The following is a 13,977-nucleotide window of genomic DNA, read 5'->3' on the forward strand; positions in this document are numbered from 1 at the left end:
CTCTATCCCTCTACATCATTGTCTCGTCGATGAGGTAGTGCTTGATTCTGATTATCTTTTTTTCTTGACCTATTTACACCTTCTCTTTACCTCATTCACCATATTTTTCGGACTTTGTACTTCAAGCCACAGAAGACAGGTCCATCGGAGGCTGAGGGCCAAGAGGTGAATTCAAATTGTCGCACTGAACTCTGGGCGCAGATGGCTACAATTTCTTCTTTTTGCGATCCTTCTTCGCGCCTTTCGCACACTACCCTGCAGAGAAGGAAATACAGTCACACTCATATCCTCGGCCAGTGTTTTGTCCCATTGGAGCCATAACTCGAGGTAGTCAATTTTCAACTGGCCGTGAAGTCCAACTTTCGACTCGTTATGAATACTGATTTTCTTCCTTTGAACACGTTCTGGAGACGCAACAGGTATGCCAAGATGAAAATATCTGCAATTTTTCTAGGCCCATGACCACTTGCAAGAAAACCGCAGGTTGCACCGCGCATGCCATCCAGCACCGTATCCGTAAGCTGCAAGTCAAAGCGGACTCAAAGGACAGAGATCAGTCAATTCCAAATACCCATCAAAGTGCAAGAGCGCTGGTGGCACTGACAAGGCCGCTATGCTAGAGAAATACAAGGTTTCTTGACCAACTGACGATCTTGATAATTGAAACACCCATGTGTCCATCTTTCCGGAGCTCTGGTTGTTGGTCTTATCTAACTACTTCAACGGAGCGCAGCACTCCAGCACCCAGAATCTTGCAAGCGCTCGGTTGTCAACAGTGACACTGGTCAGCCTAGTAAAGATGAGTACTGTGGTAAGGAAGCTAGCACTAATAATATTGCTCTGGTGGAGAAGGCTGCTGAAAATAATAATCAGCACACAGATGCTGTTGTCAAGGATGAATCAGATACCAACTAAGCCGCGCATGGCTCTTGACTGTCCGACTTTTCATGCATACAAAGTATGAATGCGTGCCATGCCCAACGGGGCAGCAAATACCGGGCTTCAATTCCAACAGGCCACGGATTACAGACAAGGAAGGATCTGACGCCTCCTGTGATAATAGGACATCAACCGAGCCTCATCGGACCTACCTATCTGGTAGGCAGGTATGCATGCATCTCTCTCTTTTCCAGCTGTAAGTGACGACCGACTCTCTTGGACCACTCTGCAAACCATGAACGCAGGCAAAACGATGTATCGGCTTGACCAGCTCATCGGAGTTTCCGGTGATTAGTCAATTCTCCATTTCTTCTGGCTAATCTTAACCTTTTGGCGAGAATGTCGAGTCGCTGGATTTTATCGCGGAGTTCTTTCAATAACCAGACACATTCTATCCCTTTTTATACTCTATTCCAAATCTCTATTGTCTCGCTGTCGTGGAGTGTTTAGATTCTCACCATCACAAATATCATCTTCCGAAGCACACCTTGGCATCCCAAAGCATCGAGATCTTGTATAGGATATACATCTCGGTGGACTGGGGAGCTCCGGGGATAGTTACGCTTAGTTCTCTGGGTACGGGGACTGGAAAAGACATTACGTGGCCCCACGCAATGAAATAATACTTTGTGATATCTGATAAGATGGTTCTGACCCTTTTAACCTGCTATCCTACCTGTGGCCCAGGGAGGTTAATGACACGAGGACCACCATGTGACATCCAAGTCGCCGGAGGTAGGCAGCAAAGTCAACCCCAAATCAAAGAGTCATCATGGATCATTTTTGAGATTCGCTCTTACAACGTCGAAGACTCATCTATTGGCAAATTACACTATCGACTTGTGCCCAAGATACAACCTCGACAAACAGTCAATTGCTCACGATGACTGCGTTGCTTGGGCATGTGGGCTTCAGCGAGCCCTTTCTCGAGAGCGAAGATCTTTTGTCATCTTCCAGAAGGCTACGCAGAACAGATATACGATAGTGTTGAGGCTCTCTGAGAACTGACCGGTGAGCGCGCTGACAACGTTCAGAATGGACAGATTGATAATTAATTTGTGGTTATCTTCGACCTCTTATATGCTGTCAAGACTGAAACCTGTCTCTGGAGGATTTGGTGACCGCCCAAGTATCTGTTAAAAACCGAGTTCTAGTGGCGCTCCTGGGGCGCGCCATGGGTGTGATCGTGATTTGCTTCATGAGTCGCACTTTTCCTCTCACTGGCCGGGTGGACGTTCTGTTGGGGTCTTTCGGAACCACCCCCGATGTTTGATAATGATGGTTCATTGGGTTTTGCCAACAAAGACAACAATTTTGACCTAGTCGTTTGCCCCGAATCGTTACACCACCAGAGGACATCCCTTCTCAACCGAGGCGGAGATTCTGATAGCCCAACCTCAACGACGAGCGTCGGTTAAGACGTTTGCATGGACAATGTGGAGGGCATAATCGCGCAATCACCGTCCTTGGAGGAAATCGGTCAATGATATGTTGCGGGCCCAACTGGAATAATGGTATCATACAGCATATTCATTCGATACTCAGCCTGACTTCTAATTCCGTGGAACTCAGAAGCTACCATTTCGTGCCCAGGGATCGGGGTTAATTTCAGAACAGCGATATGCAGTTCATTGTAATACGAGACCCCGGTACCTTCCTTTGCCAATGATGTCGCATCTTATATCAGGAACCTCGATGATTCGCATTTTCTGCGACCTGGAACAGCGACTGTGATTTGTGCGATATCATTCAACACCGCGTAGTGGATTGTTTTCAAGCAAGGCAAAGCAAAACTTCCACAACTTCTTATTTACCCTAGTCGACCTACCCTTGCACCTACTTTCCCAGACTTCCCGTCGCCAATGCAGACGAGAAAATCTGCCTTGTCGCGGAAGAGAGCATGTCTTACCACAATGGCAGTCCTTTCTTGCGATATTACCATGTAACTGCCTACTTAGGCACCACCACTACGGCCCTGTATTAATACTTTTAACTTATGCTCATAGCTAGCTAAAAAAATACAAGCGTCCTATATTCATTCATTCCGTATTCATAATGGCCACACTGGCCATAATATCTCTTGTATACGCAAAGGAAACTGTGTGAACAGAGTTATTTGATATCCCAAGATTTAGTAAAATATCATCATGTACGGATTATCAGATTTGGAGATACACTAATTACCGAAAGTTATGAACAGGGAAATCCAACTGTTTATCCACGGAAAATCGATCAAGCCGCGTGAAAAAAGATAGGTGCAAATAGGGCAGGGAATCGCAACCTTTGTTACAAAAAGATGAACAGAATGAGAGCCTCCTATTAATATTGGAAACTTGAACCTGGCAGGCTGTTATACTCCTTTTGTCTGTCGCAAGGAGAGATGTTCCAATTCAAGCTCGGAGGTGTAAAAGTACCTAACTTTTGGCGTTCTGGAGACGGGCTTTGTGCGTTGCTCCCTCTATGCTGTATCAAGAACTGCCTTTGGGTTCTAAGGAGTATAATTTGCCTTTTTATGTCGCTTACTCCAGTGTCTGCTCAAAATATGCCTGCATTTATTTCGCTAGCGAGTTCTTTCATTGAGCTGCTCAACAGTGCTAGCAAGCTCGGTATCACAAAATAAATCGAATCAATAGCTTGCATTATTCGTGACTTCGAAGGCAACTGCAGCCTTGGGCTACCTGTTATCTTCGCTGGCCATGGAGAAATGGGTTTTAAGGCTACAGCATAATATCTGTTATGTGTCCACTGTCATTCTCCCTGCACATATCAAGTCAACTCTGTTGTTGAACTGGTATCAACCTGGTATCCACGTTGACCTCTGCACAAAATTTCATTTCACTTGCGACGCTTTCTTCGGGCCTCTCCTTGTTGCTCCCCAGGTCTGGCTACTAGTATCATCAAGAAGTCATATATCTTCTACCCGGTCCACCCATCGCTAAATTCGAGTATGTGAATCGAGGACAGGGACACTGTCCCATTGTGTATATCTAACTTCTAGGCCAGGTATGTCAAGGGAGCTCGCCGGTGAGAGAATTGAAATCAGGTATCATGACGGTCGCAGATATCCTCAACATCAGACTTGGTTATTCAGTCCCGTCATACTCAGAATCCCACACACATAGAGCGTACTGTTCGAGTTCAAAGGTCAAATAGCTAAACCTTTCATCGTCTAGGAAACGCCACGCAGTGACCTTGACAACTGGCCTCGGATGTAGGTTGTACTTTCGGCGGGCAGGGTTCGAGCTGTAACTATCCTGGAGATGAGAGGATTACGTTGGCGGGTTAGCAGTTCATCGTGGTAACTGGTCCAAGTCAACTCTCAGTGACTTGCAGACCGACATGTTTTGATTCTTCGAGAGCATAACGGACCTTGGCTTTGCTATTTGTGGAGTATCAACAAGACCGCGACGGAAGCCAGTGAGGTCACTCCGCAGCCCGAACCCGCGCTTATCCCAGTCGGGACTTCTCCAGTCTCCCGCCGCGCAGGTCAAACATCTGCTGAGCAGGACCGCGACTCGGCCGCTTTAACTTGTGTAAATCATCTTTCTTCGGACGGTTTAAAATTCTCTACTTTGCTTCTTCTGAAATCAATGATTCCTTAGTCTTATATTACCCCGACCTCCCTCAACCCGGCACAATTCGCAGCCATCATGGAGGTGGCCAGTCTCCAACAGCCTTCTCTTAACTCTCAGCCTTCCAACGACATCGATCCCACTTCTAACGCCATGGATACCTCCATGGATATTGATATGGACCTTGACCTCGGTCCGCTCCCAGAGCCGGAGGCTATTGAAACGGTGAGTGCTTCCTGAGACCCGCCCGAGTTTCGCCTTTGGTTCCTAACGCTCTTGGATAGGAACCAGCCGAAGCGACCGTTACCACTCAAGAAGGCGCGGCTGATCCTCTCACCGAAGAAGCGCAGTACGAAAAGGTTCACATCAGAGGCGTGGATGAGCTGACTACGGATAACGTCAAACAATTTGCTATCGACCACTTCAAGCTCGAGGAACCCAGTCGTATCGAGTGGATCGACGACACATCTGCGAACGTTGTCTACTCGTCTACGGAAGTGGGACTGCAAGCTCTGACTGCGTTCACCCAACTTGGTGAAGAAGAAGAAGCCTCTGCTCTCCCTCCACTGCGGTTGCGTACCGCGAAATCCTTGTCCAGCCATCCGGACTCTGTCCTTCAAGTCCGGTCTGCCGTGAAGACGGATCGCAAGAAGCCACGCGCGCACGAAGCTAGCAGATTCTATCTCATGCATCCAGAGCATGACCCTAGAGAACGATTGCGAAAGGAGCTTTCGGAGAGAAGACGCCAAGGTCGGAGGGACGATAGTAGCCATGGCGACTACACGCGAAGGCGATTTGACGACCGAGAACACCAGCGCCGACGGGATCGGGGCGGAGAAGAAGGCTACAATGCGGCCATGTATGACGATAATCAAGACAGCGCAGATTTCTCAGACTCGGAAAGAGGTCGGGACAGGAGAAGACGCGGCCGGCGGAGTGACCTGTTTCCGGATCATGAAGGACGTTCTTCAGGTCGCCTTAGGGATCGCAGTGCTTCCCCAGGTCGTGACGGTTTTGACAATGACAGGAGCGATAGCGATCGCCGTCAGTCTCGCCGGCGGTTCCGAGACCGATCGCCCCAGCTGCCGCGCCGCGCAAACGATGGCAAAGAACTCTTCCCATCCAAAGTGCAGGATGGTGAAGGCAGTTCCAATGCACGAGAACTTTTCCCGAATAAAACCGTGGATAGCTATCTCAAGAAGGAGCTTTTCCCGAACAAGACCAGCAACCACCGCAGGTCAGATGCATTCGATGCTGCCGACGACACAGCGGATCTTTTCTCTAGACGAATGTCTGTGCCGTTCGTTGACGGCGCTCAAGACCAGAATACTGCACAGAAGAACAGCAAGAAGGAGCTTTTCCCAGAACCGGAAGACAAGAACGGGATCAGTATTCGTGGAGCGGCCTCCCAGGACCAGGAAGTTTCAATCCGCGGCGCTGCAAATGGCATAACGATCAAGGGTCGTGGTGCCTCAGTGCGAGAGTTATTCCCATCAAGATACAATGCAAACGCAGGGAAGGAGCTGTTTTCTGACAAGCTGGAAGGGAGAGGAGGTCGACGACGTAAGGCGGAGGACATGTTTTACTGAGAAAAAGATTTGGTGACGAGCAAGTGGTGGTTGCAAGCGTGGAGCTGTGATCCTGGGTTACTCAGGTAATAAGGCAAATTAATGATGATGTTTATAGACATTTCAGGCAGCTATTTCTTCTGGGTTTTTGACGGAGCTCGGTTATGTTACTTATCTTTGCTGAGATAAATGGACATCTGGCTCGGCGCCAATGGTTACTTACAGTGATGAAATGCATCCAAATCTCTCTTCTCTAGTCAGAAAATTGATTTATGATGGCACAAAATATATCTTTTTCCCTTTTGTTTTGGTGGACACCATCGTGGTTCTTTCTTTTTTTATACGTAGACCGCCGTCTTATATCTCGCTAAGTCGCTTCGTAGTAGGTACTCCGCGAGACTAATGGTCAATTGCGCCACACCATCGAGCCTGAGACCTGCCACGTCTTTCAAGGCAAGCAGTTGGAAAAGAACAATGAGCTCACGTTCACTCCCTACTTCATCATCATCATTACAACTAGCAAGTATACTGGTAGCTCGCTTCCTTCGTTCCAACAACTACACGCAGACCCTCGATGCGTTCATCCGCGAGGCCGGTCTTCCGCCCGACGCGGGGCAGGTGAGTGGCAGGGCGGGCTCCAGGAGTGTCGATGGATGGACCATCGAGGGAGTTATCGAGGAGAAGAAGGCATTTGATCAGAGCTTGAAGTTTGAGAGGTATGGAGAAGGCGATGATGGACAGGAGGAGAAGTGGAGCGTTCCTGGTAAGTTAGGTAGCTCGGGCTCTCCAGTGTTCAAGATAGACTTCACGCCCCATAAATTGTCGTTTCTCTGTTGTGAAGATTGGACGCTATCTGCGGATCTGTTTTATATCCCTTTTCGATGGACTATACCCCGAGAGTATCTTTTTGTCATTGGTTTCCAAGCGTTTTTCTGTTTCTGTTTTCCCAACTACTGGTTTTGCCTTCGACCTATAAGTCTAGGTTTCTCTTCACGATACCAAACTAACATATCTAAAGCACCATCAAAACCAACCATAATACAGACCCCCAGCCCATCGAACCTGCTATCTGTGTCCGTGGAGCCATGGCAGCGGTCCAGAGGCGCAGACGGGGAAGAAGAAGAGACAGCTGCAGTATCACCATACATAGTCGCCACAGGAGCTGATAGACGATTAAACCTCTTTAAGACCGCCGATGGACATGATATCGCTACGTCCTTCTCCGGTCTCTCGGACTCTCCTATCCTGTCCCATGCCTCCGTATGGGACGGGAAGTATCACCTTATCACGAACATGTCCGGACAGCTCCTGCTCCTGCGGGACTCCCAGATCCTGGACCGGAGGAAAGATCACACGAAGTATGCCGTCAAGGTGGTGACCTACGAGGTCAAGGATGAGGGTGAAGGCCCCTCTTGCAACGTGTGGATCGCCACAGCAGGTTGGGATGCGAAGATCTTGATTTACCGCATGACTATCACGCCAGAGGGTTCCATTTCGATTGGAGATCCCGTCGCAAGCATCAGGCTCGCTACGAATCCCGAATCGATCCTTTTCGTCCGCAGCACGGAGGAGTCGGGAGACTTGATGCTCCTTGCTTCGCGGCGCGATTCGACTTTTCTCTACTTCTACGACCTTGAGCCGCCATCAACGGCTGCAGGATTGGAAGGGAACAAGCCCCACGAGTGCCGTCTTCTCGGGAAGCAGAATCTGGCACCGCACTCTCAAGCCTGGGTAACATTCTCACCCTCCTGTCTCGCGTTGAGTCCTCATGACCCGGGACTCCTTGCCGTGGCTACGTCGACGCTCCCGCACATGAAAGTCATGATCGTGCGGTTGCTGTTCCCATCCAAAGAAAGCATCAGTGGTATTACCGTTGCTCTTGAATCAGCATCCCTCGCGGAGCCGGAACCGCAGACGCAAGCCTCCCAGGCTCGCGCGGAGCTGGCGCTTCAGAACCGCGAGGACGCTGCCATTCTGATCCAGGCGAACACGCTGGCGCCGCAGACGGCGTACTCGACGCCGCAGGTCGTGTGGAGGCCGGATGGATCGGGTCTCTGGGTCAATGGAGATGATGGGGTCATCAGAGGTGTAGAGGCGAAGACGGGCAAGGTCGTTGCCACGTTGAAGGATGGGCATGAGGTGGGGAGTAAAGTACGGAGTATCTGGGCCGGTTGGGTCACGGGGAATGGTAAAGAGGAGGGTCAAAAGAGAGAGGAGTGGGTGCTCAGCGGCGGGTTTGATAAGAGGTTGATTGTTTGGAAGGTGTAGGGACTGGGTCTTGTTACTCTGAATCCCGCATGAATAATAGATACGGTCTCACTATTCAGCCTGTCGGGATGTGTGGTATGCAGCTGTAGCAGAGTAAGGGAAGTAATCAGGTTTATACGAAGCCCTATACAGAGGCGTAGGAAAATATCTCGATCAATGAACATCGTTGATAGTATTCTCAGGAACTAGACCACTAATCTCAAGCAATTCGTCTACGAATGATGCGGGTCTTCCCTATAGTGTCCAGTAAATGCGAATGGTCAGTGTAAAACAACATGGGAATGCATAGGTATGTAGCCTTCCGTCCATGCACCGTCTCGCCATGGAAGAATAAGGGAGAAGGTGTTTGGTAATAAGAGGGCCTGTGGAGTATGATCTCGGCACGTAAAATAATCCTTCAGCAGTCGGGCATGGGAGAATGGCCGCGAAGCTGTACACACATATGCCTTTGGGACCGGAGTTTCGACTTGAAACTTCAATGAAAGGGGGGGTCAGGGGGTCAGAGGATAGGGGCCAGGAAAGTCATCGCTACTGGCATGCAGAAGCAGGAGCAAAAAGGACTATCAGGAAAAAGGAGAAAATGTCGTAGGCGGTTGCTGTTTGGGAGTAAATTTTGGCCCTGTTGAGATGCGAATCTACCTGACTGTAGAAACGGGAAGTAATCACATCTGCCGCCTCTCCGGCACCGTGGTATCGAAAGAAAAAAAAAGAAAGATCCCGTTTGTTGTTTTCGTCCTTTATCTTTTTTTTGCTTTTCTCAAGTCTCAAAAGAGACCGTCACGCAAAAAAACCAGCCAGGTTCATGTACCTCTCAGGAGTCCTTTACTCCCAGGTGCAGTCAACTTGCCCTCTGTATTTGATCGACATGACACATCATCGCACATGTTTTTGACCGCCGCCAGTTTCCGGGTACTCGTCGTCTATGCGCTTTCCCTCTTGCCCTCCTTAACCTCCTTCTGTTGTGGTTGTCAGTTGCCTGTTGCCCAAGTCTCTTCTTCTGTCGTTCCGAGAAGAGGATCGCGACCTACCAGAGCCTTCATTGTGCCATGCAGGGCGTGTCTGTGGTTACGGCGGAACTTGGGGTCGACACCCTTCAGGGAGGGGTAACGGTAGGTCTTGGGCTTCTTGATACTGGAGAGCAGAGCAACCCGGTCAGCGTCTTGCCATATTCCATCTTTCTTTCGTCTAGCAGCCGCTTTAGGACGCTCTATCTACAAATCCATGCTGACAGGACCTGCGGAAGAGGGAGCTCTGGGAAATAGAGCGTAGAGAAGATAAATGGGATCCGACGCACCCGTTCTTGTGAGCCTTCTTGTTCTGGTTGTGCTGAGACGAGTTCTTTGACTCTGCATGAAAGCGTTAGTGATGATGCTTTCCGCACGGAAAAACAGAAATAGAGGATGGGAAGCAGCGTAGATACGTACTGGCCATCTTGACGGATGTGTCGCAACGTAGAGGGTTGACGTTGAACTGGTGGTGTCTGTCTTGTCCTTGAACTTCGATCAAGCAGCAGCCCAAAGACTCCGGAGGCGTCGCGCTCGGCTAGGGCTCGGGTTGGCGGTTTGTGTGGGATCTCGCTTACGCACACGGGCTAGCCCCAAGCTCTGGCCGTGACACCCTTCGGGTCCGCAACCTCGACGTCTTAAATCAACTATTTCATGTCTGGAATAGAATAATATGCTTATCTAAATTGTCCATTCCTACTTATGCATTCTTTTCGCGCTTCAAGGAGGGACTCATCATCTCGACGGTCGTGTTTGGGAACTCCCAACACGGTCTCCCGTCTCGAGAGAAGACATACACGGCCAGTCTTGCTCCCTGTAAGCAATAGAAAGAGAATGATCCCCGACTACTGGATCCCACATAATTAAGGACACCATCTTGAGGACTCTCTCATAGTTTTGATATGACCGTTGACATAGTCACGTGATTATAGTATGCACTCGGGGGATAACGGAGTTGGTCAACGCTTCTAGTGGCCGATGCTTCTTTATGCTTCTTTCTGTATCAGCAACCATCAGCCTTAGTATGCTGCGTAGTACTCTCTGACAGATTCAACATGCGGTCATTCCAGGATTAATTGCAGTTAACCAGATTCCTAGCCTGATTATGTGCTGGAATGCCTGATTCGTTTCGGAATCCTAGGTTAGGAGACCACGGATGAGCGGATAGTAGTCGACATCGCTTTCTGCTCCAACACCACTCATGTCAGAGGTAGAGTAGCATTTTGGGTCTTTTAACAGTCCTTTTCATAGAGCAATGCATCTTAGACATACCAGCCTGTTTAACTTCACCTATATGTTTAGATTACTGCACAGACAAAGATGCCCTGGACGGCTGTTGTGTATATCACGTGATTACAAGTGTGCCTCAAGCGGCTAGGGCCCTGCGGCATCCGACTTCGATCCTGCAACCTCATTTCCGAGTGAACGTTTTGAGGGACATCGCTTTACCACCTTCTCCTTCAATCCTCGTCACAATGAGCTCCATTCGGTTTGCCCGAGCCGCCCTCAGGGCTCGCCCTGCTGCTTTCCGTGTCCCTGTCCAGCGCAGGACCTATGCTGAGGCTGTGTCCGACAAGCTCAAGCTGTCTCTGGCCCTCCCTCACCAGGTACAATACTAACCCATTGAGTGAGCCTGTGGTACTCAGAGAGTGTGCACTGACCGTAATTATATGCATAGACCATCTACAAGTCGGCCGATGTGTACGTCATGGCTCCTAGACGAGCTCAGCGAAAGCCTTGAGCAAACTGACCGAACCTCCGAATGTACAGCGTCCAGGTCAACATCCCCGCCGAGACCGGAGAGATGGGTGTTCTCGCCAACCACGTCCCATCGATCGAGCAGTTGAAGCCCGGCCTTCTTGAGATCATTGAGGAGAACGGCGGCACCAAGCAGTTTTTCCGTACGTTCTCATAAACGGGTCCCTCCTTTTGCATCCTGCGGTTGGGTTGACAACGGATGCAAATTGCTTGTGGAATGAAGTCATGGGCTGACTGTCGGTGATTTGGGTAGTGTCCGGAGGTTTCGCTGTTGTCCAGCCCGACAACCAGCTGAGCATCAACGCCGTCGAGGGATTCCCTCTGGAGGACTTCAGCGCTGACGTGAGTCGCATATTAGCCCCGCGCAATACTACTGTAACACATACTGATTTATTCTTCAAAATCAGGCTGTGAGAGCGCAGATCGCCGAGGCCCAGAAGATTGCCAGCGGCAGCGGCAGCGAGCAGGACATTGCTGAGGCCAAGATTGAGCTTGAGGTACGATGTTCTTTTCAGTCACTAGCACTGGCAGTGACAGCGCAAGTATCCTGTTGTGCCAATATCAGAACTAACATGGCAAATAGGTGCTGGAGACCCTGCAGGCTTCTCTGAAATAAGTTACCTGATGTAAATATCCGCATTGCACCATCAGTTCCAATCTTGAAAGTGTAGAATTACAGTCCGTTTGAGACTAGATTCTCCTCATGTGCAACGACTTAATAGTATTTGTTCCTTTGTTCATGTGACTGATCGCCATGGCGATTGTTTCTGATCGCACCTTCCCTTGCGCGATGTAAGATTGGCCCATAGGCACTGGTCTTAGCACTCCTGTCCTTCCACAGAAACTCATCTGCGCGCTTCTGTTTACCTTTTCACCTTCTGTGGCTCACCCTCAATATTTTCTATGTTGTAGGGATCTCTTTTTCTATGCTATAGCCAGAGGGTATTGGCAAGCTGAAGATCATGTCCAGACCCCCAATCTACCGTCACATAACCCGCTCTCCTTCTACTTGTTCCCTCTTTGCATATTCCCCTGACCCTGCCGCTCCCACTCTCGAGAAGTCGTGGCCGACTGCTGCCACCGAGAGTGCAACGCCTAGTCGATCCTTGTTTCTCAGACAGGTCACCAAACCTAAGAATCCCGCCTGTTGGTTGTCAGTATCTAACAACAGACCCCAGGCAACCAGTGACCAGAAATACATAGGGACTCAAACTGAATACGAGATGACCAGCTACGGCACCTCTGGGTCGCGTGTCGGGCGGTCCGACTCGAGTGCCTCGTCGGCAGCACCACCAAATATCGGAACTGATTCTCGTCCTTGCAATAATCCTGGATGCCGTCACGAGGTTCCTTTCGGTGCAGCTACGAATCTCGACGACTCGCCAACGGCCAGCGACAACAGGGAAATGGTTCAGTCGTCTGGGCTGGATTCCCAGCGGGGAGGGGATGACTCCAGAGCAGCAACTCCATCGAATCTGCGGGCTGATATCTCAACTTCGAACCTGGTTTCAGGAGGATCTGAATGCAGCTATACAGGCCCGAGAGCGAATAGCCGTGAGGAGCTGCTGAAAACCAAGATGCCGCCATTGTTTTCTCCGGCTGCAGGTCAAGGTGTTTTTACTCCACTTTCGCATGCGAGACTCGAGAAACTGGAGGATACTGAAAAAGATGAGCACACAGAGAGAAATGAATCTATCACTGCAGTGCCCCCGAGTCCTGGATTCTCTCCCTCTTCGACGCCACAGAAATTCACCTGGAGTCATACACTCCCTCGCGGCGCAAAGGTGCCGGAAGTGCAGCAGAGCCCTGAGCAGGGAGCAAAGAAGTCCTGGGGAAAGTCCGCCACGGTGCCACGATACCAGCACCAGCGTTTCTCCCCATATCCGAGCCCTAGCAAATCGAAGTATAAGCTAGGGGCCCATGGAAGTTCTATTGCCTTAGCGGTCATCCCACCGGTCAAAGGATTAGGTGGCTTGAAGTTCGATGGGAGCTCTGCTGGCGCTACGTATTCGGGACCTGGTCTTTCGGCTGCCGTTGACATCAACCGACGCGGTCGCCCAGCGGGGAAGAGCAAGTCCCATGGAAAGAGCACTGCGGTTTCTGATTCAAACACCTTGACCAAGGAACAGATGAAAGAGGTTGTCGTGGTTAGCCTTTCCGTGTACTCTTTCAAGAAGCGTGCCAACCTGTCTTCATCCCCTCCGGGTCCTCGGGGGTTTGCAGTTAACGTACGTATCAACTGGTCGACTATGTTCATCGATCCTTGCTCCAAGAGCTCACGGCGCCAAATCTCTCCTCGCAGCACCTCGCAGCGGGCGCTCACAGGCACTTTTGCAATGGACGACTCAACGAGCCTTCTCCAGATCAACGTCACCATGCCAGCCTTGTTCTTCCGCATCGTCATAAAGGTCACCGCTGCTGTCCAACACATCTTGTCCTGGACGATTGGGACCCAATTTGTCATCCTTGTGAAGGCTACGATGTCTCTGGCTGTTGGTCTTATCCTGTTTGTGCTAGGCAAGCTAGGATTGGAGCATCTTGTTCAAGTGGAGTACCGTTGAGAAATTGTTCTACTAATGGACTGTGATTTCCTGCTGTTTTCCTGTGTTTTTTGAAAGGGTGTAAGTGACCATCTCTCTAGCAGAGTTGGCTTATGGTGGATGTTATACGCTGAGGTCCCTAATTGCTTTGTTGTATGGTCACCAGCAAGTGTAATAATGGTATTGTGTTCGATTCGAACTGCGCAGTGGCACAGGGTCTTTGGTGGAGAACATGCTTGGTGCCTTCTTTTACAGTGAGGTGAGAAGTAATTTTTGAGAGCGTACGGTAGTTTGTCATCCCAGAATTCGACCTTAACGAGATTGCAAT

General features: G+C 49.9%; 5 protein-coding genes across 5 annotated transcripts; 4 read left to right on the top strand and 1 right to left on the bottom strand.

The window, feature by feature from the left end:
• Nucleotides 1-4,589: 4,589 nt before the first annotated feature.
• Nucleotides 4,590-6,100, top strand: VTN00DRAFT_7904 (uncharacterized protein; the record flags this gene model as incomplete). The annotated part of the gene is made up of 2 exons (XM_069434699.1): nucleotides 4,590-4,736; nucleotides 4,796-6,100. 2 exons carry the CDS (start codon nucleotides 4,590-4,592, stop codon nucleotides 6,098-6,100), a joined length of 1,452 nt encoding a protein of 483 aa, XP_069286170.1.
• Nucleotides 6,101-6,553: 453 nt separating this feature from the next.
• On the top strand, nucleotides 6,554-8,347 carry VTN00DRAFT_7905 (uncharacterized protein; the record flags this gene model as incomplete). Its single annotated transcript, XM_069434700.1, has 2 exons — nucleotides 6,554-6,842; nucleotides 7,098-8,347. The coding sequence occupies 2 exons, from the start codon at nucleotides 6,554-6,556 to the stop codon at nucleotides 8,345-8,347; spliced, it is 1,539 nt and encodes a 512-aa protein (XP_069286171.1).
• A 920-nt stretch (nucleotides 8,348-9,267) lies between these two features.
• VTN00DRAFT_7906 (60S ribosomal protein eL29) lies at nucleotides 9,268-9,778 on the bottom strand (the record flags this gene model as incomplete). Its single annotated transcript, XM_069434701.1, has 4 exons — nucleotides 9,268-9,303; nucleotides 9,376-9,478; nucleotides 9,642-9,693; nucleotides 9,772-9,778. The coding sequence occupies 4 exons, from the start codon at nucleotides 9,776-9,778 to the stop codon at nucleotides 9,268-9,270; spliced, it is 198 nt and encodes a 65-aa protein (XP_069286172.1).
• A 1,048-nt stretch (nucleotides 9,779-10,826) lies between these two features.
• Nucleotides 10,827-11,725, top strand: VTN00DRAFT_7907 (uncharacterized protein; the record flags this gene model as incomplete). The annotated part of the gene is made up of 6 exons (XM_069434702.1): nucleotides 10,827-10,958; nucleotides 11,030-11,052; nucleotides 11,122-11,252; nucleotides 11,363-11,451; nucleotides 11,517-11,606; nucleotides 11,693-11,725. The coding sequence occupies 6 exons, from the start codon at nucleotides 10,827-10,829 to the stop codon at nucleotides 11,723-11,725; spliced, it is 498 nt and encodes a 165-aa protein (XP_069286173.1).
• A 346-nt stretch (nucleotides 11,726-12,071) lies between these two features.
• VTN00DRAFT_7908 (uncharacterized protein) lies at nucleotides 12,072-13,670 on the top strand (the record flags this gene model as incomplete). The annotated part of the gene is made up of 1 exon (XM_069434703.1): nucleotides 12,072-13,670. One exon carries the CDS (start codon nucleotides 12,072-12,074, stop codon nucleotides 13,668-13,670), a length of 1,599 nt encoding a protein of 532 aa, XP_069286174.1.
• Nucleotides 13,671-13,977: the final 307 nt, after the last annotated feature.

Source organism: Thermoascus crustaceus (assembly GCF_041956765.1).
Source record: "Thermoascus crustaceus strain CBS 181.67 unplaced genomic scaffold VTN00scaffold_5, whole genome shotgun sequence".
Classification (NCBI taxonomy): domain Eukaryota; kingdom Fungi; phylum Ascomycota; class Eurotiomycetes; order Eurotiales; family Thermoascaceae; genus Thermoascus; species Thermoascus crustaceus.